This window comes from Python bivittatus, unplaced genomic scaffold, assembly GCF_059951505.1.
Source record: "Python bivittatus isolate LINGU-HERP-01145 unplaced genomic scaffold, Pbiv_v1 ctg000330_np1212, whole genome shotgun sequence".
Taxonomy (NCBI): domain Eukaryota; kingdom Metazoa; phylum Chordata; class Lepidosauria; order Squamata; family Pythonidae; genus Python; species Python bivittatus.
This window is the reverse complement of record NW_028277058.1, coordinates 39,545,572-39,571,830: the sequence shown is the minus strand read 5'-3', so window position 1 is coordinate 39,571,830 and position 26,259 is coordinate 39,545,572. Positions and strand designations below refer to the sequence as shown.

General features: G+C 38.3%; 1 protein-coding gene across 11 annotated transcripts in view; it reads right to left on the bottom strand.

Annotated features, from left to right (window-relative positions):
- Positions 1-16,295: 16,295 nt before the first annotated feature.
- Positions 16,296-26,259, bottom strand: part of RBFOX2 (RNA binding fox-1 homolog 2) — a 202,265-nt gene continuing 192,301 nt past the window's right edge. For 10 of the 11 annotated variants that reach the window (XM_088141067.1, XM_088141068.1, XM_088141078.1 and 7 more), the window contains 3 exons: positions 24,043-24,131; positions 22,209-22,281; positions 16,296-20,905 (listed from right to left, as the gene is read on the bottom strand). In XM_088141067.1, coding sequence (XP_087997193.1) covers positions 20,861-20,905; positions 22,209-22,281; positions 24,043-24,131 — 207 coding nt within the window. In that variant the 3' untranslated portion in view covers positions 16,296-20,860. Of the gene's footprint in view, positions 20,906-22,208; positions 22,282-24,042; positions 24,132-26,259 lie in introns of those variants that run through there. The other variant, XR_015796198.1, reaches the window with a different exon arrangement.

Here is a 26,259-nt window from a genome sequence, read left to right as displayed (position 1 = left end):
CTTTCTTAATCTGAACAAAAAAAGGCGAAATAACTGATGCACAAAAGTGAACAAAAAGCCTAACAAATATTAGTGGTCTTGGAGAAATACCAAGAGATAAAGCTGAATCATTGCAAGGTTGTACTTCTGTCCTCGGTATATTCCAGCAAATTGCAAAACTGATTAATAACATACAGGTACCAAAATCTGTGGAAGCTCATCTTGTCATCCAGTTTCAAGGTCCCCCAGTCCAGAGCCTAGTTGGCCTCAGCCTAACACCATGCCTGGTGATGGGTGTGTTTGTGTATATATATCTACAGCGTAAACACACTCCCAATTATCCTTGTCCATTCAAAACTCCCGTTTTTCTCTTTCAAGATCCCTGTCTTGGAAATGTGCCATTCACTGAGAAAATCTGAAGAAAGCAGGGATCTGAGAGAGATTTGTATCAGTCTTTCCCAGCAGTCTTCAGATGTCTTGGACGATGACTTCCATCACCTGTATCATACGCGGCTAATTGCCTGATGTGATGGGATATGCATTCCAACATATTTGAAAACGGCAGTTTGGGAAAGTTGATCTAAATATTTAAGCACATTACAGGCCTCATTATAATATTCCCTTTCTTGCTTCTGCTCTTTTGTGCTCTTGCTCTTTTGGACAATGATTTTTATAGTCTTGAGTTGATAGCGTCTCATGACCAATTTCTTTTCTCCCGAAAGCAATGTATTTCCACCTCTTTTTTCCCCTCCATGAAGAGCGCATGTTAACAGGAAGGATGTCTCTGTGTTCCTGGACAAGTCTGGCATGGCAAAAGTTAGCAAAGCAAGCAAAGTACAGAAAGGCAAACCCAATAAAATGGCAGCTTCTATTTTTAAACTGGAGCTTTTGGAGCGTTTGCTCTCACCAAACAAGCACACAGCAAACAGATGTGGGATTTGCCTTGAGATGATGATGGGATGGGAAGTGGTTTGTAGAAAAGGCCAGCTCATTAAAATTGTTTTCCCAAGAGTGAAGGATTCAGAGATGGGCATTTTTAGCATATGGAGAGAGCATAGAAGAGTGCTAAGATCTCTTAACTCTTGAAAAATATGGAACTGGTTATTGTAGAAAACATTTTCTGTCTTGCACCTACCAGGGGGTCTGTGTATCTCAAAGAATAGAACCACTTTTATAAAACAGATTTTCTATTTAAAAAAAACAAACAGAGGACTAACAATTATTTGCTTGTTTCTTCCCAGGAAACAGAGAGACTCCTTGCTGTAACATTAATGTCACTTCTATTCTTAAAGGGAGAATCTGCTAGTGGGGAAATAGGGCCATATTATCTGATTAATCTGACTGAATCTTAATGTGGATTTAGCCTAATAACAGCTGTATCATCCCCACTTTTCTCCTAGATTTTACTAATTTAATCATTATAGTTGCAACTATTTAAAAAATGTCCAATTAATCATTGTGGCTGCAACTATTTTGAAAATATCCAATTGATATAATCAAGATATCGCCATAAGAGGGCTTTATATACAAACACAGAGAGTGAGAGACACAAAACCACAACCAAATAAAACCTAGAACTTGTACCCACTCAGTAAAACTAATTCTTCCAAGTACATGACCCAAATACATTAGTCTTGGACTAATCTAATAAGCATGGAAATCATTGCTAATGGAAAAGCCATAGCCACGCAAAAGTTGAATTGGTTGTGATACAGGACATTACTTCTATGGCTTTATGTACACTGTCTTGTGCTGTTTCTTTGCTTCCCTTCAGTAGGAACCAGCGACATGGATAAGAGATGGAGAAAGAGACAGATGTTGGCTAAATCTGCTTATGACAATTCAATATAATGTTTCCTATTTTAACAGCAACTCCATGTTAATGGCCAGGGAAGTAGAGGAGGCTAGATAAGATATACAACTGGGAATTGTATATCTAGGCCTATTTTTAAATGCATGTATGTTTTGGAAAAATTGACACCATTATGGACATTTGCAACACGAGCATGAGGAGCAGTGCCTCTTCCAAAATTCCCAAGTTTCACTGAAAAAAAGAAGAGTTCGTCCCTAGACCTTCTAGAAGTTGAAATATGAAACAAAAATATACTGTGTTTACCGGAAAGGAAATAAATGTTTTCCATAAAAAAAATAACATCAATACAGGAGGCTCACTTTGCCCAGAACACACATAATGAAAGTAGATTTGTTCGTTCTGTCTAATTTTTCTCTTTTGGAGGGATTGTGATACATTTGGGATTATCTTCCTTTTGATTAAATACTCCATCTTTTCTAAAAAGAAAAAAAAAATCCTTCCTCCGCTTTTCAGTGTTTTTAAACAGTATATCTGTTGGAAGTCCAAATCCAGTGGCACTAACTCTTCAGCACCTCATGACCTACTGATCACAAGGGGGCAGTAGGATGTTGATAGAAAGTTAAGGATTTATTCCGTGTTCTCTTTGTCTATCATTCAGCCATCTTCCTGCTCCCTGAGAGATTGGTAATCTGAGGTCACATTCTTCTGCCTTTCTTTCCAGGCATATACCCAGGGAGCATGTTCTCCTTGACTCTAGGATATAGTTAGCTAGGTGCTAGGCTTTGCCTATGTGTATAGGGTATACCTGTAAATAATTCTCCTTTCTGCTATAGTTACAAAACCAGCATCACTAGTCATTGCTTAGGTCAGATTCCTGCTCTCAAGAATGTTCACACACAAAGAACGTCTTAACCTCCACAACATCAACAGCTGTAGCAATAATTGATAGTGGTGGCATCCACAGGGGTGGGGTGGAGTGGTAGTGGTACACAATGACAAAAGCAGCATTGTGGCATCACAATGCAAACCCTACCCCTATTGTACATGTGTCACGATATTATCCACACATATGAAAAGGGTGAAGCTTGTGATGGATGCTATGATTGACAGACATGCATATTTTTTGGATTTGCATGTCACAATGAACCATAAATTAGCTAACTACATTTTAACAGAATATTTTCTGTGAACCAGAAAACCTTTTGAACTTTGGACTTCAGTCCACCCTAAGTGATCCTCAAACAGGCTGAGGCCTGTCAGTGTCCTCCACTGAGTTGGCCTTGTAGTACAGCCCGAGGAGAATTGGTGGGCCTTACTGTAGCTAAAGCAAACCCTTCTGGTATGGTGCCTTCTTCGACTTTAGAAACACCATCTTTCTGGGTCCCCAGATCAGCCACACTATGTGAGATTTCACAGCCTGGAAGAGCTAGTGGGCTTCACCTGACCAGCTAGATCCAGAATCAAACAAAGGAGCAATATATCAATACAGTGCCCTTGAGTCTGATGCCCTGGCTCCAGAAAAGCTGTGATTTCAGGAAGCCTAGAAGCACATTGGGCAGACCCAGCCAAAGAACTTTTTTTCCCCTTGCAAAAAAGCTCTTGGTAGCCACTGCGCACTCCCCCATCTTCTGTCCTTTCCAACTGTTGTAGGATCCATCTGACATTGTCCTTCAAGGACCAGAACTCTGCATAAGCTGCAAAGGCATGATGATTCCTTTCTCCCTCTCTCTCTTCAACCCAGAAATATTTTTCCTGTTTTATACTCCATTCACAAAGCCCGGGTAAAAGATGTTCCTCTACACACATTTGTGTGTAAATATGTATGTCTCCCCCTCTTTGGTATGGCAGGAAACCTCCAAAATTCTGGCTTTGTTGTGGCAAGTGTCTGTTTTCTTTCTGCTTCTCTTATAACTAAACCCTGAGTGAAATGAACTTCTGCTATTCTCTGAAATCCTGCTTTATCGTTCTCTCCCTGAATTGAACATTCTGCTCTCTGAACCCTTTGCTTTCCTCACAGAATTGAATACTGTAATGTGCTAAATTATCACAGATCATCATTGCTCTTTATTTGATGTTTTACATATTAGCTTTAAATATTCTTTGTGCTATATTCACCATAGATTGAAAACTCATTATTTGATTGGCCTTATACCATTTGTCTGAAAAATTAATTATATTATTTATTTTCATCTGGGGACTTCTGGAATGTACAAGCTTGTTTAATAACCTATAGAGTTCAGGTCCCTGTTTGCAACAGGATTACACAGTGGGAAATGGTGTGCTTCTCTGTGAAAGAAGGTGATAAAGATGTGGGTAATCGAGTATTTTATGTTGCCAACAATGGAGGATCAATCATTATTTGCTTGCTTCTTTTTCTCCACAGGCTTTGAGAAAAATCTTGGTACAACCTGATAGGATCCGGTTTGTATGTTTGCAGATTTTTCCCTTCTTCCCAACTGAAATTGCAATCTGGAATAGATCTGGCCTAAATAGCAAGCCCATTTCCCTCCTAGCCACCCATTTCCTAGATTTTTAACCATCTTTAATACTGAAGTGTTCTTGGAAATGCAAATGCTTGTAACTGTTTTGTAAATATTGGCCTAATTAAGGAAGCCCATAATAGATTTTGCATGCCCTGCACATAGTACTAGATATCACATTTGCTCAATAAAGCTGATTTTCAGAATGACTTATATGTTGCTCTTGGCATAATCCAGCAAGGCAGTGAGGCCAATTGCTGATTGAAAAAGAACAGTTGAGTTAGGTATGAATAAGTCATTCTTTCCCTTGACTTATTTAGATAGACATTACCTGTATCATTTTCTTATTCTCACTGAGCAGCAGCAAGCGATGAGGAGTGGACAAACTGAGAGGCGAGGCAAGGCAGGCAGCTGACTAAGTCAACACAGAAGAATTCAACATGACCCTTCCTTTTTTAGTAGCAAATTCATGCCTCTGACCATATATATGCAACTGCTACGCATTAAGGATGGCTGAACTGACTGGGCACCAGCCTCTTGCTTTTTAATCAAGAGCAGGTGGTAGGAAGGAAGAGAGACAGCTGGAAAGCAACTTCACTAAGCTGTTCAAACATAACCAATCAGCATTCAGAGAATCTAACCCAAAGCTCTCAGTTTTCAACAGCAGCACCTTCTCAATCCCCATATATGTGGCTCTATCAGAGTATGATGTTAATAAATAAGGTGGCCAAATTAATTGGCTTCAGGCCTTTTTATCAGCATGGCTTATATTTTCATCCACCTACTTGAGAATAAGATAAATAAATAATGAATGGATAAATATTAAGGTAAAGCTCAAGATGTTGGGTTTTTACTTTTTAATGTCTCCTTTTTCTTTCTAGATTCATGCCTGGAATGCAGCATTGTCCCTTCTATGTGTGCATATATACAATCAAACTGCTTTACATCACATCTCACATTGTCACTTGTGTGAAAGGCTAAAGCTCTTCCGATAATTCAAGATTAGCACTAGGAGTGGGACCCATATGAACTGTGGCAGCAGAACACCCCACAAGTAAACCAGACCACTAAAACACTGAAGGAGGATTTTATTTAACTAAGTTTAGGATTAAGTGCATTGTGTGAACCCAGCCACTGTGTAGCTGCTCACCCCACCTGAACCTACCTCAGTGACTGTCTGTACAGCAAAGGTCATGTCCATCCCCACTCCCAAGATGAACCATGTGTAAGGAAGTGGCCGTCTAAGTAGCCATAGTACCTGCCCATCATACTCTCCCCCAGCCTCTCCATCACTCTTTCAAATTAAACTCTCTGCTTGATAATGGCACTGCCACCACTTATTCTCCTGTCATAGCCCAGTGCTTGCCTTATAACCATCATTCTCAAATGGTCCTCAGTGAAACACAATCAGGTAAGGACCATACAGTGGGCTGACTCCCTTATAGAGATGCTTATGTGATGGCCAATAGAGTTGCTAGGCTCACTGGGCAAAGGAATCATTGTCACAATGAAATGACTCCTCTGGGCAGTTAATCAGGAAGACGGCAGAGGAAGCTTGATCTCAATTCATCACTTGCCTGGTTTGCAACTCAAAGCAGTTACTTTACTGTGTCAGAATACATGGCAGTAGCTTGAAAAAGAAATTAGAACCCACTAAACTACAAACCAAGCAGAATTCAGAGGTATTTGGTAAATGTCAAGGAGCCTCAAGCCACAACATACCACCCACTTAAAACTCCAGTTGTTTCTTCTGCTTACATGCTTTGGATAATGTGTTATTCTGAATTCTGTTTGATTCTATATGTGTTACACAGATCCATTCATTCATTCAGTACAGTATTTCAACTTTCTATGGGAAGAGGTTTTTTCCCCACTTCAAACCTACTACCTATTAGTTCAAACTCTTGAAATATATGTTGCTTTCATTTTCACAGAAAGGAAGATGAAGTCGCTAGTGGCAACCTTGCTAACTTTCTGAAAGAATTCTCTGCCCTGAAAGAAAAATTTGGAGCGAGCATCAGAACTCTCCAGGAAATAGTACAAGACCTGTAAGGACTGTACAGTTGCCAAAATTACTGCCAAGTCAGGAGGTACCCTTGCTGGTGTGTTGACCATTGCTTTAGCCCTGGGCTTGGTCAAGGGGTAGCAGCTGCAGCCAGGCAGAAAGGCTTCCCACCCCCACTTCCCCAAGGCTAAGCTCATGCTTTTTCTCAAAGGGCTGTAAAAGTTTTCAGCCCCAGAAACTAGAGACGAGATGGGCTCATTCATTAATTCAGCCGACCCTATGTTCTGAGAAAGCATCAAGAAATTCCATCCAGCATGGGAATTCTGAGATGTTGTGGAGAAACAGCTACTAAGCAGTTCTTGGTATACCTTATTCTTTGGCTTTAGTATAGAGCTGTATTGTTCTGGTTTTCTACATAAAACATGGGGTCATCCTGTTGATTTCAACAGGTGTTCTGACTACTGCAGTAGGAGGATTGAGGAAGTTTTAGCAGTTATAAACATATTGGTGCTAGCCATGAACTAATATCTGGTCTCCAACTTAGTAACTCTTTCAGCAGTTTCTTTTCTATAGAGTTCAGACAAGCCTACCCATTACAACTGGACAGGAGAGAAAAAGCAGATGAGACAGCTATCATCATTGGATCCTGAAGGGAAGAGAGGAAAACCTTTGAGTTCCCAACCCCCAACTAATCCTAGGCCCAGATCCACCAGAGGCAGACCTACTAGTTTCTTCTTGCTGGGGCAAAAAAGAGGTGTGACCTTCTCTACTCTGCCTACGTATGTCTGAATGTATTTTCCCCACTCATAATTCAGCATTGCTTCAAGCCCTATGGGCTTTGGTTCCATGCCCAACAAGAAAATGCTTATTTACACAGATCCCCCCACTGTCTAAAATTAGATAGACATGACAGAAGACAGGTTCTATTATGGCATCCATTTCCTGCTTTATCTGTTTACACCTTTGTAACTTTCTTTTTGGCATCAAGTTACTGTAACACCCTTTTGTTTTTAGGTAGTTGTTATGTGACTTAGTTTTCAGGTGGTTCAGTACATCTTGAACTTTATTTATTATCTTGATTCTGTATGTCAGTCTCAGCTCTTCAACTGAAGTGTAGCCAATAAACTTTAAATGAATAAACAGGATTAAGTAAGAAAGATAAAGACATTATGATCCAGCATGTTCTCTCTTACATATTAATCATACACTTATTCAAAATATGCTGCAAATGGTTTCTTAGAATACTGCTTATAATTGTAGTTGTTGAAATTATGAAAAAGCAGTTCCAACTCAGATAATGTCTCAGGAGATTCTAGAAATGTTGAGAATTATGACCTGAAGATCTTCATTTGACCAATGAAAAGATCTGGAAGACTCAGCTAATTTTATTAGAATTATCTTTGCGCAGTGGCTGAATAATTGTTTAAATGCATCTGTTAGTGGTAACTTTTCTCTTTATATAGAAAGATATGTGTGCTGCCCAGATGTAGGGATGGAAGATTAAATAGAGTTCTACAGAGTGAAATATGTGCTTGTCGTGATGATTTCCTACCAATGCAAGAATGTCATGTGTGATACACAATGTCTAGGACAGCACAACTCCATGTGAGAAAAAAACATGCATCTGAAAGTAAAGCATCTTATATGCTTATGTCTGAAGTTCCAGTAAAGCCACTGGAACTTCAGACATACAAACTGGTTATGCCATCTAACATTCATCATCCTCAATTCTTGACATGCTTGCTAGAATTTCCTAGATAGTCAGTCCAGTTAACCATTCACATTTGAATCATGTGTCTTAGTATCCATGGAGAAGAACATTTATTTCAATGGCTGTTACTCATAGTACTGTAAGCAACCATTTAGGATTGGTATCTATTTTATCAGGCACTAATTTTAATCAGTTTCAAAGAAAATTGCAATGGGCTTCATTAAGCTACAATCTACTTTTAGTAGGGCTACCAGTTCTAGGCTACAGAAATGTAACTACTACATGGTAGCAAAGAGATACAAAAGATTCTTACTCTGTGCCTTGTCATGATCATTTGGATTTTTGCAGTTCAGATCTGGTAGTCCTATAGCATTTTGTAACATAAATAATGTGTGATCCACCTTATTAGAGTATATACATAATAATATAGTAACAAAGTGCATTCCTGAATTCCAGATAGATTCTGTTCCTTCACGTTTTTGGGGAGATGGCCCAGATGCATGGCCTTCGTCTAGTGTAATAATAAACAACGAAACATCAGTGTTATGAGAGGTTTTGCTGCAGATGTGGAAACAATCAAATATTTACAATCACTGGAGAAGATTGCTATTACTGATGTCCTCCCCACCCCATTCCAATTCTGAAGAATGTGAGACCTGATGTGACTTTAGTTTGAAACACTGTGAAGGAACAATATTCAGCTGTGGCAACTTAACCTCTGTGGGGAGTGAGGAGCATCCAGAAGCTAGAAGACATAGAAATGCAATGTTCTCATCAATGGCAAAATGGCCCATCCCCAAGGCCTGCCACAGAACTCCAGCATCTGCCACAGAAAACCGGCTTCAACTTGATTCTGAATGCGGCATGGCTATGCCAAAAATAGATACCTCAGCTGCTAAACAGAGATGTCAAAACGGGAATACATGGATGCAAAGCAGATCTGGGAATGGAACAAAGATCAGGCTGGAAGTGTCCTGGAAAACTGGAGAACCTCTACAATGTGAAGAAAACCATATACTATGAACAAGGAATTGGTTTTGAACCACAACTGAGTTATCAAGCATACCCGCTGTTAGAAATTAGGTGAACTGTGATAAAGGCACTACAAGGGTCAAGAAGCCAGTTTTTGTCCCTCCATTGTTCCTCAATTCTCCTCTCCTGTCTTTCCTTACAGCAACAGGGTAAATGTTCTCTCTTTTTCCCTTTTAACTTAAAAATGGTGTGGGTGCAACCCAGAGGAAATCATGCAAGTTAGGAGAGTGAAACATAAGGGAATATGACAAGGACATGTCCCATCAAATCTGGGAAGAGAGGCATGCAGTGGGTCCCGTCTCTCAGAGAACTTACACTTGGCGGGCCCAAGGGGGCGGGCCTTCTCTGCTGTGGCACCCACCTTATAGAACATTCACCCCCACAAAGTGAGGTCAGCTTCATCCTTCCTTATTTTCTGGAAAACCCTCAAGACCTGGCTATGTCATCAGGCCTGAGAGTCTCAGGGGACCAGTGAGATCTTGAGGTGGCTCCATTGTGGACTGAATCTCGTGTGTGTGTGTTTATCGTTTTATACTGTTTTGCTGTATGCTGCCCAGGGTCACTTCTCATGAGATGGGTGGCCATATAAATTTGATAGATAGATAGATAGATAGATAGATAGATAGATAGATAGATAGATAGATAGATAGATAGATAAACATGACTGCTATAGCAAAGCCTGTATATTGCCTTTTGTTCCTTTGATTACAGGTAGTCCTCACTTAGTGACTTGTTCAGCAACCGTCTGAAGTTATGATGCTGCTGAACGATGAAACTTATGACCAGTCCTTGAAGTTGCAGCCATCACAGCATCCCTGCAGTCATGTGATTGTGATTTGGGCAATTCAGGCACTTGGCAACAGGAGTGCAATTATGATAGTCGCAGCGTCCTGTGGTGACATGATTGCCATCTGTAACCTTCACTGCTGGCTTCCGACAAGCAAAGTCAATGAGGAAGCTGGCAGGAAGTTGCAAGACATGGTCATGATATGTTGTGCTTAGTGACCATGGGTGATTTGCTTAACAACCGCAACCAGAACTGCCATAAATGCCATCGTGGAGCAGTCACGTGATTTTTTTGCTTTACGATTGCATCATTTAGCAACAGAGTTGCCAGACAGTTGCTGAGGTCTACTTGTATTTAATGTATTTATGAAGAAGTATGTAAAAAATGAAGACGATCCCATGTTGTTGAATGGGAACCAGAATGAATTTCTGCACTTCGGTTGGATTCTTACAAAAAGAAAAAAATGGGTGGAGAAATGTGAAGATGAACAAATGCTTGGAAAAAGGTACTAATCTCTTGCAAGGATGTTGGTTAAAAAAGAAAAGATACACAAGAAGAATGAATGGGTCATGGGTGATGTATAAATGTGGATTGAATACAAAAGTGAATGAGCAATATGAAAGAAGTATACTGAAGTGGCTTGTTTGGTTGTGAGATTTAGACGCTGCCCAACTTCATAAGACTCTGGGTAGCTACATTAAGAACAATACAGGGTAAACAATGAAACAATAAAAAAGACCCCATGCACATCTATGAAAAAAATGTAATTAACAGCATGCTACAGGGACTCAGCACTCATCCTAATCCATTGCCTGGCTTCTCTCCATAGAAAGAAAATGGAAGAGGATTGAATTGCAAAATGTATGTATGAAGGAATAGCGAACAGGTTGAGAGCAAGAGGAAGACTGGGAAATGAAATAAGATGGAGTGGGTGAGATCCTCAAAAACAGAGAAGTGGTAAGTTTAAAGAACGAACAGCAATAGCAGTTTGCTATAGCAGTCTCATGTCTATAGGATGCCCTCCTCAAGGACACTCTACAGGCACCTGCTTTCGTAGCTTTTAGACACCAGATGAAGGCGATTTCATTCATACCTTTCCGTAGGCGATATTAACATGCTTCTTTTGATATTTCTTGTTGGATACTGCCATTTCATTGCTTTCTTTCTTTTTTCTGCTCTTTAATTTAGCTGCTTTAGTTGATGTAGCTCCTTTTAAATTGTTTTAACTCATAATTCAGGGTAGGAATGTTTTCAAATAAATAAATAAGTACTGCAATATATGGGTTACTGGATGTTTTAAATGCAATTGGGATCACGTACTCAAAGCACACAATAGATATAAATATCAAAAAGTAGTCTCTAGCTATTTCTTAGGAAAAGAACAAAATGGATTTGATGGACTTTTATATCCATTAATACACTGATTCCATCTATCCTGGCATGCTAAGCAAAGAGCATAGCACTCAGCATGCCCTTAAGCAAATTAAACGAAGTGGTGGTGGTGGTAGGAGGGAAAGTGACACTAAACAGGACAGCTGGTCTTGGCTCCCACTGGGAGGAAGATGCACTCCCAATGATTTCAAGCATGATTTGCTCTCAGCAGCAAGAGAACCAACTGTCACTGGGGCTCTCACAGGGAAAGGTTGAATTCTGCCTTCTGCTACGGTACAGATTGAGAAACTGGCAGTGCTACTCAGGGTGGAAGAGAAGCTGGCTTCTCCATCAATTTGGCAAGAAAAAAAGCAGCTCTCCTAGTATTTTTAGGAGTTAGGCAACTTCATTGTGCTTCTATAGCAACATAATACATCTTCTCTTAGTGCCCATGGAGAAAGCAGAAGATACTGTTGTGCTGGGAAATTAACAGCAACTCAGACAAGCAGAATTGGCAACAGATGCTGGGCCCTGAACAATTTGCAAACATGTAGAGTACACCAAACTTGGAGAAGTTTATATGCAAGGAGAGAAGCTAGTGTCAAGAGAACAAAATATGCTTCAAACATCCTTGCTATGTTCCCATGATACATTAAGTAAGATGGCTCACTCCATTCATCCACTTTTATGGATTTGTACAACACACTGAACCATAAGCTAACCGCCAATCATGGGCTGGGTTTTACATATCATGCTAGGCTACAATGGCTTGCTAATTTGCACTTTATCGTATCATGTTAATACACCTTCCTTGTCTCAAAGGTTCATACATTTGGTGTCTCAGAAGCTTTACACCCACTGTTTTCAAATGTTACCCCAATTAGCTAATTTTTAAGGCAGTTGCTAGCCTCTTAGAAACTACCTTATACTGAGGTAATTTGCAGACTCCACTATACTTTGGTTTTAACAATCGACTGGTTTCACAATAAGCTATTATCTGTAGTTCTTTCCATTTAAGTTGCATAACAGCTAACATCTTTTATCTCTAGATTGCTATTATAGTATTTGTAACAATGGGATTTTTTTTTTTTTGCTTGGAAGCCTGCATGTGGTTGAGTTAGACTACAGGTACAGTAATAGAACTCAAAATGTTTCACCTTTCTATGATACTTAAAAAATAGTTTTTATTACATTAGGAGTATTAAATTGGTGCATATTAGTTCTAGATTTAATAAGAAGTTGCATTAACTTAATTTATATAAGTAAATCTCAGTGTATTTATTTGTACTATATGAAGCTGTGTATGGAACATGTATGAGCATATTGTATAATTAAAAAAAAAACTTTAGTATGCAACTATGTTATCCATTCAATTTATACATACATTTATAGCATAGATTTTTATATTCCTCCTTACCTACTTAGTCCTAAATAAGCTGTGCTATAGAACAAAGGGCATTTTTTAGCAGCAAATGTACCTGGTTTTTCAGAAAGACCTGGTTCTTCCAGAGTGCCTTGGGAATAGATTTGTGATGAGGGAGGGCCTCCTATTATGGCTTTAGATGTTGTTCCTCATCCCTCAGGATGCTGTTGTTTTGTGGTTGTTTTTTTGTCACTGAGATTGTTTTTTAATGTTTGTATTATATTTTAAGCTGCTCAGAGTCCTGTGTTAACTGAAGCAGCACAATAAACATTTTCTTCTTTTTGTTTGCTTTTTGTTTTTTCTTTCACAACGTCTAAAGTAAAATCAAGCACAAACATTGTGGTTCAGTTCAATCTATGAATCCAGTCATTGAATTACACTTTTGAGCAAGTGAGCCCACTTTTGTCAATGGACTGGGAGTAGCTTCAGACAAGAATGTCTTTCACGTGGTACTTGGAGAAGTCAAGAATTGAACTTGTGACTTTATACATATGAAATTGTCCTGAAACGAGGCAAAAGCCACATCAACAATATTCACAAGTTCAGGAACAATGAAGACAATGCTGTGAAAGCAGATCAAGACTCAATAAATTCATACTACACTTTTAATTATACATTTTCCCACCCTGTAAGGGATGCTTAATTTAGCTCCCTCAACATGCAAACAAAGACCTGATCAGTATCTTAATGTGGATGCATCAAAGAATTTTTAGCAGACTTGTGTGTCTGAGTGAGATAGTTTGTTTCTGGACTGAATGCAGGACTTTATCCAAGACAAATACATATATACAGCTTTTTTCTGAGGTAAGTAATTTTGTCCAAGGTAACATTAGATACAGCCAGCTCTCTTAGCCTAATGTACTTCACAGGTCTGCTGTAAATATGAAATCTGGAGTATGATCACAGGCAGTACCTATAAGCTCCTTGGATAAAAGTGAAATAAAAAATATAAATGTCTTTAGATATATGCTTTACACTTGATGAAATGTAATTTACCTTCAACAACATAAATTAGACAAATCAACCAATGATTGTTCTATCCTAACTTTGTCACACTCCTTTCCTTCCCCTTGAATTATTAACTGTAGAGGAACATTCTATTTACATCTAATCGACTACTACATGACACTGTTACAAATATTCAGAGCATATAGTGAAGTTTCAGGCCTGCCAATCAGGAGAAAAATATTGATCTAAAAGCAGTTTCCAATGGTACTAATTTGCTGTAGTTATTAGCTATTGAGCCCATCTCCTTGAAACAATAATGATTCAGTGACTAAAAATTTAGAAGCAAAACCAACTTCCATCTACTTACTTCAAGGATATACAATTGCATGCAACTGTTTAAATGTTCCTGGTCAAATTGTCTGTTTCCATGGACCATTAAGTAATCAAAAGCTGACACAACTTCTAGATAGTACAAAAGTAAAGATTACATCTTTCTGCAAATCTGATTGCATACTTACAGTTTATTGACAATTGTTTACAGATTCAAAAGAAGAAAACACTGAATATGCCATGTACCAAACACTGGGCATTCTTTCAGTCAGTACTTTGCAACATCTCCTTTGGCAGAAAACAGCTTTCAAATGTTTTCTTAGTTAGCTAAAAGTCTTCCTATTCCTTGCTTCTGAAATCCACCATCACCACCACTCTTTGATGAAAAAGTCTTCTACTCAGAAATTTTCTTAGATTTTCTTGCACGTGCTGCATGTTTGGAAACTACCCACAGTTCCTCAATAATAGAGGTAATCCCCAGGTTAAGAATGCCTGGGTTACATAGTTAAGGAGCCTATTGTAACAAAATTTGAGTTAAATACACAATGATTCAAGTTAAATACACAATGGTTCAAGTTCATGACACAATACTACTTTCAGTACACAGTATTATACAACAACACTGTTCCAGTTTACATACAAATTTGACTTAAGGACAGACCTTGGGAATGGAACTCATCTTAAACCGGGGACTACCTGTATTCTAATCTGGCAACTGTAAAACCATTCCAAACCTTTGTATTTCTTTCCTGTATGTACATCATGGTTGATTTCTAAGGTACAGGAAATATTTAGTAGCTGTTATTTCTGCCAAAGGTGGTGTTGGAAAGTATTGACTGAAAGGGTGTCCAAACATTTGCACCTACCACATTCACTGTTTTCTTATTCTGAATATGTAAACAATTGCACATGAATATTGATTAACTCCAGGGCTTTAGTACAGACTTCTCCAAATTGGCACCCTTCGAACATGTTGGGATTGCGATCCCCAGACTCTTCACTCAGCATGTTCTTGAAAGTTCTGCCCATTAAGAAAATCTCTTTAGAATTGCTGATCTCTATGTACTGTGCATACATTACTATAGATGGAGGTATAGGAACAACTTTAAAGCCTTAATTGCTGCTAATCAGCTCAACGAGCAACTTTAAGGAATGTAGAGCATTAGCTATTTGTCTCATAGCTAATACATACCGAACCCCTAGCAGCCCATATTTCTGTTTTATTATGGAGTGATGGATGTATGATTAGGCATATTGATTTGTGTGACCCAGTAATGTTGACTTAGACTAGATGTAGCTACACAAGGTCTCAGTCAGAGACAGACCTTTCCTAATACTAACCTAATTTTGCTGCCAATGATCAACTCAGATCAAGAGATTATAGTTCTATCAAAGCAACAAGAATCTGGCAAAACACAAATTTAAAAAATCCAGAAATTAACACAAATGTTCTTAGAGATCACTTATATGTAATAAGATTCCATACAGCCTTCCTCAACCTAAAGCCAAGCAGGTATGTTGAACTGCACCTCCCAACATTCTCAGCCAGCATTAACCAACTCCATGCTGACAAGGGATGATGAGAGTTGCAATCTAATGCATCCAGAGATCCTCAAAATATAGAAGATTGTCCCATTTGATAAATGGAAAGCAAGTCTGCATCACTCACTCTCTCCTTTTCACCTACTGCCCATCTTTGGAAACAAGGCTTGGACTTCTATGTGCAAAAGTTTCCATGCAATGTCAAACTCTTCCTTTTCAAAAATCTATGCTGAATAAATCTGATGTTTGGGGTGGGGATATCATCAGTTATCAGGCATCCGTTTTACTATACTACCTGACTTGGGCTAGAATCTCTTTCAAATACTATAATTGCCATCTCTCTATCATATGCCTATCTAGTGGCTTAAGTCTTGAACTTTTATATGACACTATTTCTCCGAGAGCAGGAAAGAAAAAACACAACTTACCAACAGTTCTTTGCAAAGCCAATAATACTACTTCTCATACAATTCATTGCAGTGAATGAATATTGTTTATGGCATTATTTTTAACTTCTGGTTGACTTGCTGTGGAAAGATGCTGGTTTCAAAAAGCAACATACAAATCCAGTAAACAGAAAAAGAGAATTACAAAATGTCCATATTTTCAAGCAGAATCATTACACAAAATATATTTTGGGCTGATTGTATAACCTATTATTTTGCCTAGACTTTGGGCACAACAGAATCTTATCCATCTCTGCAGGGCTGGTTTCCTGAGTCTCACAATTATGCTTTAAATCTATTAGATTTGTTTCCCATAATAAAACAGAGTAACAATGATGGGGACATCCATCCATCCATCCATCCATCCATCCATCCATCCATCCATCCAAATTTTACAGGCTTGGAATGAAAACACAGAGTCCAGTAGATGGTGTTTCTCTTTTATTTAAAAACAGTGCTTCATACCATTTGCAAAGGATGAAGAAAGACTCCTCTTCCCTTGCTTAGAGTTTATAAAAGCCAGCAACATGATCAATAATTTATACACATGGATAATACAAAAAAAAAAAAAGAATAAAAGCTAAAGAGCTAACTACTCTGACCTTCACAATTCCAGCTACTTGATAATAATAAGAGTAACCCAATGAATACTGTATGGTTTGAAAGCTACTGTACAATATGATACTTGAACAGGGGGAAGGGGAGGGAATAGGGATGTTAGAGATTGCCACAAAGTCTTGGGATGCAGATACTACTTTTCCAGAGTCAGTCAGGAAACAGGATCCTGGTCAAGCAGCTTGGGCATCCTGGGGAATGATCCAGAGGAGGGGAGAGCATCTAATTACAATGCATCCTATGTCCCAAAGGTACCTGGCAAGGAAGAAGTGCAGGAGACACTGCACCAAGAGTCAAGCCAGTTCAGGGCATATTAGGTCTTCTTCTGACAAGCTCCAAGTATTACCAAGTCAGCTTGGGTGGTCAGTAAACTGTCATCTTGGGACTGCCCTACAGTTCTGCCTCAACTTTTGTCATCATGCCAGGGTCATGCCCCAGGTATTTACAAACAGAACTAAAACAAAACAAAATAAAAACCACCAAATTAAAACCCAAAAAGATTACTTTATCACTTATTAAATTCCAGGCAAAAAGAGCTGCCAAAACTGTGACATATTACTCTACTGAATATATAGACTAAATTCCTTGACAGTTGCTTCTCAAAGCAACTGCAAAATGCACTTGAATATTCTGCTCCGAAAGAGAGAAAACCAAGTAAGAGGCTTCTGATTTTCCTTTTAAAAAGTCAATAATTAATTGACATGAGGCAGACTACAAGCCAAAATGAATACTTCAGTGGACGGCTTTACGAAAAAAAAAATTGGCAGCAAATTTGCTATTGCTAAGGAGCAGGCCTTTACTCAGTTTTCATCTTTGTTAACAGGCAGTGTTTAGGTTCTACATATCTAGAAAGCCTCACAAGAAGCTTCTAATTGTCCAAGGCCTTGAAGTATCATCTGAACAAAATAACTGCAGAGGACTACAATGTTGCATTGTTTCTCCACCATCATATCATGGCAGTAAGTTCTGCAAATTGAGTGCTTATGAAAGTTTGCTTCTCAGAAGGGGTGCCAGGAGTACACTTCAAATCTTAAGGTTATCTAACCAAAGCAGGTGGGGAAAACAGCACACTCAGAAAATACCCTGAAAATATTAGTTTCACTCTGACTACCAGAAGACAGCTTGCCTCATTAACTGGAGATTTAGTTTCATTAGACTGCAAATAAAAACCTCAAAATAGGAGTAGGGGTGGGTGGGTGGGTAGAAATGGAGCAGAAAAGGTTGGGTTGATCAGACAATAACATCACCCAAATAGTGTTTTATGCAACAATGCAACAACAACAAAAAAAATCAAGTATACTGGTGTATACTACAACCATGTTTGAAATTCTCAGGAGAATATCAGAATAAAAACACACAAAATGTTACATTGGTTCTTCACCTTGTCCGTCAGGATTTTTGCTTCCTATTGTAAAACCCGTTCACACAGTCAACACACCCCTAGGCCTCTTCCCTACCCCACCCCACCCCACCCCAGCCCCCACTGCCATGGATCCCTCAGATGCCAGCATGCTGGAGAATGACAGGCAGATTCTATTTCCCAGGCTGCCTGCATGCTCTGTGGGTTGCAGCAAAAGACACATCCACCCCAATTTGGTTTCTATTCTTGAAAGCTGAAGTGTCCTGCTACATATCTACTAGACATCTGTAATTGGAGATGTCTGGAAGAGGATTTATAAAGCCTTAACTTTGTATTACCACCTGTGAAGATGTTTCAACTGTTCTAGAAATCAGAAGGTAAACATTAGCTTGCTAAAATTTTGCTTTGTCGCAAAGTTGGTTCAGGCTTTGGAAAAATTGAGAGATGAGAAGGCATTAATGGGAATAGTGTACTTCATCACATATTTGTGTTTCACAAAAGAGGCAATGCTTTGTTCTTCCATTTTACAGCTAAGGAACTAGACTAGAGACATGTCTTGGCTAAGGATGACTTGGAAGGCTAGCGATATAAATTCGGTGACAGCCAGGGTGACTGAGTCCAGGAACAATCTGCAAAAGGACTCTACCTTTGTCTTTTATGAGCAGCACTCACAAAAAAAAAAAAATTGATAAAATTATACAGCTTGGAAGATTCATCAATATCCAGTGTTCAATCTTTTAACTGTAAAAAAAAAAAATGACCAAAGAACTGTGTTAGAGCTCTGAAGATTGTATCTTTTTTTCCATAATGTCAACACAAGACTCTTCTCTCATAGCTGTTATTCACTGTGGAACTCTGATGTGTCTCGTTCCACAGGCAGAGGTCAAATCCCATCCTCCTTGGGATGAAAGCAGCTGGAAAATCCATTCTTCCTTCCTCATTTCCACAATTTTGTGACACCAATAATATTCCTGTTCTCTTCTCCTCATTTTAAGCTGGATATGCACATATGCATATACAAAAACAAAACTGTTGTAGCAGCTTGGCTTAAAAACAAGACTACAACAGCAAAAAAGTGGCCAACAGTCTAATAGTTTGGTGCCCTCTTGCTCAGATAAGCAGAATTATTAGATTCTCTCCCTTAATTAATATCTCCTCTTCAGGCACCCTCTCTAGCAATCCAGGTGCTCTCTGGTAAGCCACAAGAGAACACAATGGCAGTGGAAGCAAAGATGTATGGGTTGTGTATGACTGGATCAGTGCACTTACTTGATATCACTGAAGGTTTTCAGATCTCCTTTCCCATTTTGACATCACTGTGGAGCAAAAGATAACAGGAGCAGAGAGGGCTTTATCTACCCAACTGCCTATTTCTAGTTGAAAAGTCCTCCAACATTAGTTTGGGGAGACTAAGGAACAAAAGGGAATTGTGCTTCTGTAACAGGTATGGTTTTAAACTTATACTATACAGAGGATGGTACACCTGATCTTAGCCAAAAGTCCAAGAGGCGATGGACTTTAAGTTAATTCTGTGGAGCATCTACAGGTGTTGAAAAAAGAATGAAAAAAAAAGGATTCCTTCGGCTATTCTGATTTCTATAATTAGTGGCAAATTATTTGCTTGTCATCAAATTGCATACATTATCAATTTATGAGACTCCCAACTGTAGAACAAGAAAGAGTATTCCAGGCAGGTATTCCAGCTTGGGACAATCTCCAGGGTCAGTTTTCTTGATGCCCTTTCTCAATTCCAAACTGGCAGTATTGACCCAACTGAGCAGTTTGTCTTCAGACAAGCAACTGTTAAGACTCTGGTTGCAAATCAGAGTAAACATTAATTCTGCTTTTATGTTATGTTTAGAAATACTTTGTTTCCAGATGCCAATGGTAACAAGCATGGCTTCCAAATTAGTGTTATGACAAAAGGAAAAAAAAATCATCCTCCCCACTGCTTGCCCTACTTTTCTGGTCTGGAATGCATTTTTCTCTTTTCATGCATTTTCTTTTTGACAACATACTTGTAGCAAAGTTAACTGCCTCAGGGTGAAAAAGGAGGATCTTGTACAGTGGAGCTGTAGCTCAGGAGCTCAGAGTAGCAGTGGTGCAAGCTTTTCCCATAATCAGAACCAACATAATCATAGTCCAGAACCTCAGAATATGTAGAACTTTGCACTTAAACTCTTGGTTTTCTGAAGAAAAAAATTATTTCCGTCATGGCTCCAAATTCTATAGTTATTGCCCCAAACTTGCTACTCTACCAGAAAATAGGGGAGGATGGGAAGAGAGGAAAACCATAGCAACGGAATGATTAAAGTAAAGCCATGGTAGAGTGGATCATAATAATTAAAGATAGGAGTATGTATTCATTTCAAGTCTTGTCCCCTAAAACCATTATTTGATGAAGTCTTTGGGCAGCTTTGAGCAGTTTTGTCTTGAAAATTATAAAAATCTTGACGCTTCTGGAGCTGTCCTGAGCCCACGAGTGCCAGCTGGTGATAAAAGAGGAGGGTGTCTGTGTTTCCAACCAGCATGCAGGTTCCAGCTGCAGGCAATCAACATTGCCCCCAAGTAGAGGGGTCTTCCTCACTATCCTGGCTCTTGGGTGTCAGACCCAGGAAAAATAAACATCTACATATTCCTGACTACGTTCCATGATACTGGTTCCTAACAGTACTCCTTAGCACTATTTCTCTCTTTTTTTGTGATTGGTAGGATAAACTATGCATATATAGACACAAAAATGCATTATGTTTACCACAGTTAAAAACAAACGATTGAAAAAAAAAGATCAAAAAAATGCACAATCTTTGGAACAAAAGAATTAAAGGCAGAAATTTAAAGGAAAAATACATATTTAAAGAACATAGTGAGGTATAAAAAAGTATTTCTCTTGTTTTTTTCTTTTGTTTTCCTCCTCTTCTTGCTATAGAGTTCCTCTACTAGTAAATATTGCAATAGCCAGGCCTCATGAACTGGGGGGAGGGGGCTGTCCCACTTGCAGGGGGGGCTCATGTCACTTCAGTAAGGGGCAAATCGGCTGTAGCCACCTCGGTATAAACTCGCCTGCAGAAATTAATACAAAAAAAAAGAGGAAATTTAGAGATTTTTAAAAGAAAGAATGATGCTTGCAAGACCATTTTCCCATGCAAACTCCTATATGATTAAAGAAGCTGTAGAATATCTTTTTAAAAAAATGTTTCCTCAGACACCAACTGACATGAAAGCCTGGTCCCATATTTGTCTTCTGGATCAAGAACATTAATCCTAGACTATGACAATTTTTCACTATGTTTTCCTTGAACAGAAATTCTCTTTGTCCCTGCTCTGTAGTTCTTGCTGTTCTTCTTCCTAGCCAGTTTCTTCGAACTAAAAAGCATGAACCTCCTGTGAGTTATCCTAAGATTATTTAAATGCAAATCAGAAAACCTGCAGACAGACTGCTCTATGATGATGATAACATCTGAGAATATTTAACTCTGAAAAGAAAAGTAGCCAGGTCCAGGTCGTATTGCTCAGCTTCCTAACAAAATCAATTGCAAATAATGAACTCCAAGTCCTTCAGTTCCAGTACACTCATTACCAAGGTTAAAATCAATTATTGGCTTCATTAGTTTAATCTGTAATTCTTTAAAACGAAAACTAGAACAATGGCTCTGGATACAAACAAAAGAATAAATTAGTCCCTTTGATGTTAGAATGCCAACGTACATGGCATTCCTTTGTCTGGGAATCATACTATGTACAGATTTCACTTCCCATTTGGTGATTTGACCATAGCATTCCCTTTACAATGGGACTGGTGGTTGGCATTAACTTTCTCATATCCTTGTCTTACTTTTCTATTCTTACAATACTCCATTAGCATTGTTTAGCAATTAACCAATATGCTGGATGCATTATTACACAACTCCTGAGACTACTCAACCAACAATATTGTAGACAATACAGGTGGTCTTGATTTAACAACCACTCATTCAGTGACCATTCGAATTTATGATGGCTATCAACAAGTGGTAGTTATGACTGGTCCTCATACTTACAGCCACCACAGTGTCCCAGTGTCATGTGATCATGATTTGCAACCTTCCTTGCCAGCTTCCAATGAGCAAAGTCAATGGGGAAGCTGGCAGGAACTGAAAGTCATGTGAGGTCCTCGCTTAACGATCTGCACAGTCCTCACTTAACAATGGCAACTGAGACTTCCGGAACTATCATTGCTAAGTGGTGCAGTTGCATGGTTTTTGACTTACGACCGTGTTGCTTAATGATGGAGTTTCCGGTCCCAATTAGCATTGCTAAGCAAGAACTACCTATACCTCTTGGTAAAAGTACAAAATCACCAAAGAAGAGGAAAAACCATACTCACCACAGCGCCAACTCCATAGCTAGCAGCAGGGGCAAGGGCATGGTAAGGGTCTGCTGTGTACACCCTGCCATAACTAAAAGAAAAAGGGGGTGAGATAGCAAGAAAAAAATGTTAATAAAGGCCTTTGTCATCAGAAGAAATGGAAACGTATGAACTTCCCGCTTCTACCCCACCTCTGATTTCTCTTCCTCCATATCTAAAGAACTTGTTTAATTCAAAAAGGAATTATTGGATCAATATTCAAGGGTGCCAACCTCAAGTGCTCATAATTTCATACTTTAAAACAAAAAGGATTCTTTTTAAAAGAAGCACATTCCACATTATGGTGGAAGTGCTTGGGTGTGGGAAAGGTTGGCTTACCGTAAACATGTTTTGAGTCTTATTCTGAAAAGAATACTTTTTGTTTCACAGAATTTCACAATTTTATATTGAACAACTCATAAACCTACAAGACTTCCATTAACGTTGAAACAGCTGTAACTGATCATCCCATGGAAATAAGAAATAAGTGTGACTGGCCCTTGCAGAAAAATGAGCCACTGATCAAGCTCTCCACTTGAAAAAGTGCTCTCACAGCATCCAGAGTCCTTTTAGGTGCAAGAACAGAAGTATCTATTATTGTTATGGCAATAACACCAAACAAGACACTGGAAGGTGTCTGAAGACAAAAGTGCAGTACAAGAATGAAAGCAATATGTATTGTACTTTCATGCAAAGGCTTTATTAAGTCATTCCTACTAATAACAGCCACCTGCCCTCAAACATAGGGATTGCCATCGAAAGTATTTTTAATTGCTTAGGAAGTATACGTACAACTGGACAACGTAAATGGATTCTCCATGCCTTTACTATGGCCAAAAGACTGATATTACAATATTGGAAAGATAAATGTATGGTCCCATTTAGTCAATGGATTGAAGACCTGATTACACTTGCTACTTATGAGTGGATTGCCTACAGACACAGACTTTGTATGGACAAATATAATGAAATATGAGACTCATTTATACAAAATACACTGAATAAAAAAAAAACAACAGGATAGTCATATAACTCTATTACAAATATATATGTACTTGAATAATATTTGTATTAGATAAGCCTATATAGAATTGGAACTGTGTACCATTATAATGATATATTAACTTTTTTGTTGCTGTATTTTTTCACTTTTATGTTAAAGCACATTTATGTATTTTTTTCCTTTTTTTGGTAATTAAAAAAAATAAAAATTAATTTTAAAAAAGTGTATATAGCCTTTTCAAATGGTCCCATTTTCAGATTGGCTTAATGATTGTGATTCTAGAGAACAATTATGCTGAGCTACATAACTTGTGGTGACCAATGTGGTATAAGTCAATAATGCCTGATTTGTGTGGCCACAGATTATTTCACAAGTATGGCAGCATAGTATAATTCATCTCCAATACATTACCTTCTCTCAATTTGTAAGCCACTTTCCATCATCAGATCCAGAGCAGGGGGCTGGAGAAAAAAAGCTATGATTGGGGTTGTTGGTTGCACTCTAAAACAGCACAAATGCCAACAGGACTATAGACTGCAACCCTAAAGACAATCTACTCTGCCTTGCCCAGAAACAAGAACAAGGTTGACTTGCTGCATGATTGCAAAACCCAAGTACCTCACTTGGAAATACATAAAACCGTAGGCTTATAACATTTATTTTCACTTAACAATTGCTAGCTATAAAACTTGAGGTAATGCTTTTGGCATTTGCAGCTAGGATGAATACTGAGGAACATGAGGAAATGTACTGTACTGTTGAAATGGAAAACGTTCCAGATACATCAACACCATGCCTTTCCTTACATACCCATCACTGTAAGCTGCTGCAGCAGCTGCAGCAGCAGTGGCTGCTGTTGCAGTAGCGGGCTGCGCATATCTGTAGGCTGCGTATCCACCCTGCAGGAAAAAAAGAACTGATTTTATAGATACCTTTCTCCTTAAACAAAGTGGAGTGATATATACAACACATGTACAGAGGAACTGTTTCAAACTGCATCAACTCCCATGTCACAATTCATTATGAAAGCATTCCCTGATCCACCTATATTTTGCTATCTCCCCAACACAGTACCTGATGAAAAGTCCTGTATCAGTAAGCAAATCAAATGGAAAAGGCTGTCCTAACATAGTACTTGTAGGTCAATTTATCAACAAGAATATAAAAAATGAAGATGCTGATGCATCTCTTCAGCCCACCCTGACCATAGTTAATATAAAATAATGCCTATGGGAGGAAAACATTGTTACCCACAATTATAATTTTAATCAGAACTTATTTTATAACATAAACCTCTCAAGAGATTGTACAATTTGATTGTTAATTATTTGTGACAAAACATTCCAGTATTTGTCCAAATCATTAACAGAGGTTATTGGCTTCTTAGTCATTGTTTGGGTTAGCTAAACCAAGAATGGTGATAAGTGAAAAACAAAGCAACTAATGTCACCATGCCCAAAGTAAGTTACTATTTTTTGCATAGTCATGCATAAGAAGAGTTGTCCATAATAGATCTTCTAAGAGGTTTCCAGGGCTATAAATTAAAATCAAAGATCTACACAAGCTAAACATAAAGTAGGAAAGGAATTCCATATAAGGCAGGCATATTAAAATGACCTCTGAACAGAAGAGTCACTTGGTTGAGATGGGTGGCTATAGAAATTAAATAAATACTGTCTAGATGAAGCTCTATATATCTCCAATAACTTAAGCAACATATTCCTGATAATCTTCTCTCCTGCAATCCCTTCCTTGCCAATTCCTTCACTTAATTTAGAACTTAATGGCTCTAAATTCACTGTTATATCATGATCTTTTTTTCTGTCAAAGTCTCTGTAATGGCACTTGCTTGGTTTTGTAAAATCAGGTTTTAATGTTTAACCTTTAAGAGTTTTCATTTAGCTACAAATGCCCTTCCTTTTATTTTGTCCTGTGCCTGGGATATCAAAATCCTGTCTCAGTAAAAATCAGTCTTGTTTCTTACATTTCCTACAAGGGGGGAGGCTGCTTGTTGCTCCTTCCGATTTTAATTATTTCATATCTATCATATTTTTTTTAAAAAATAAGAAGTTAGTATGGTACAAAGCAACTGGATCTGTCTTTATAAGAATGTATCTGGGCCTAAAATAAGCTCAAAGGGTAATCTAATAAATCAGAAATTTCTTAGATTATAGCCCAGTATTTTTTTTTTTTTGAAAATGTGCACATATCCACCTGCCCCTAGGAAAAAGATATTTTGGACACACAGAGCATCTGGGAGGGGGGAATGGCTAGAGGGGTTTGTCTTCTGGTAAACATAAATATATATGTGTATACTTACTTATTTTACTTGGTCCATGTCCACCATGACAGCCATTTAGTAAATGTGCAAGCTTTCAAAATAGCCATTTTGTGAGAACGTTCATGACATGTTCTCAAAATTACAAATGTGCTCATTTCCTCAGTCTTGCATAGAACTAACTTTAGTGGGTCTGTCTTAAAAAGAAATTCTCTCAGAAGGGAGTGTTCAGTTCTTCATATTACAGAGTACCCAGCATGCTATTGGCTATTTTATCATTACTATTCAGAAACATGATGTTTCCTTTTAATCTGTAGTTCAGTTGGATGCTGGAAGAATGAATTTATGAAACAATCTAGTTTTGGTGCTGTATCAATTATACCACTGCTTGGGGAATTAAAAATAATCTTTAAGAACACAAGATTGCAATAGGTGACCAGAGCAATCATTATGAAACGAAAGCAGATAGCTGCACATTTCATTGTAATTTCAATGCAGAAATAGTGTATTTAAGATAACTGATGTAACAATAACAAAGCTTTAAACTATAAAAATCCTGTGCATGGAAATTTCTCTCTTCAGGAAATTTCATCTCACATAACATAATAAAAGGCCTTCACAGACTGGAAGTCATGGCAGCAAATAATTAGTCTTGAAATTTTAACAGTTAACAATTAGCTTTAAAAATAGTGTTAAACCTTAGAAGACTGAATGTTATGACAATCAGCAAAAAATACAAAACCTGTAAA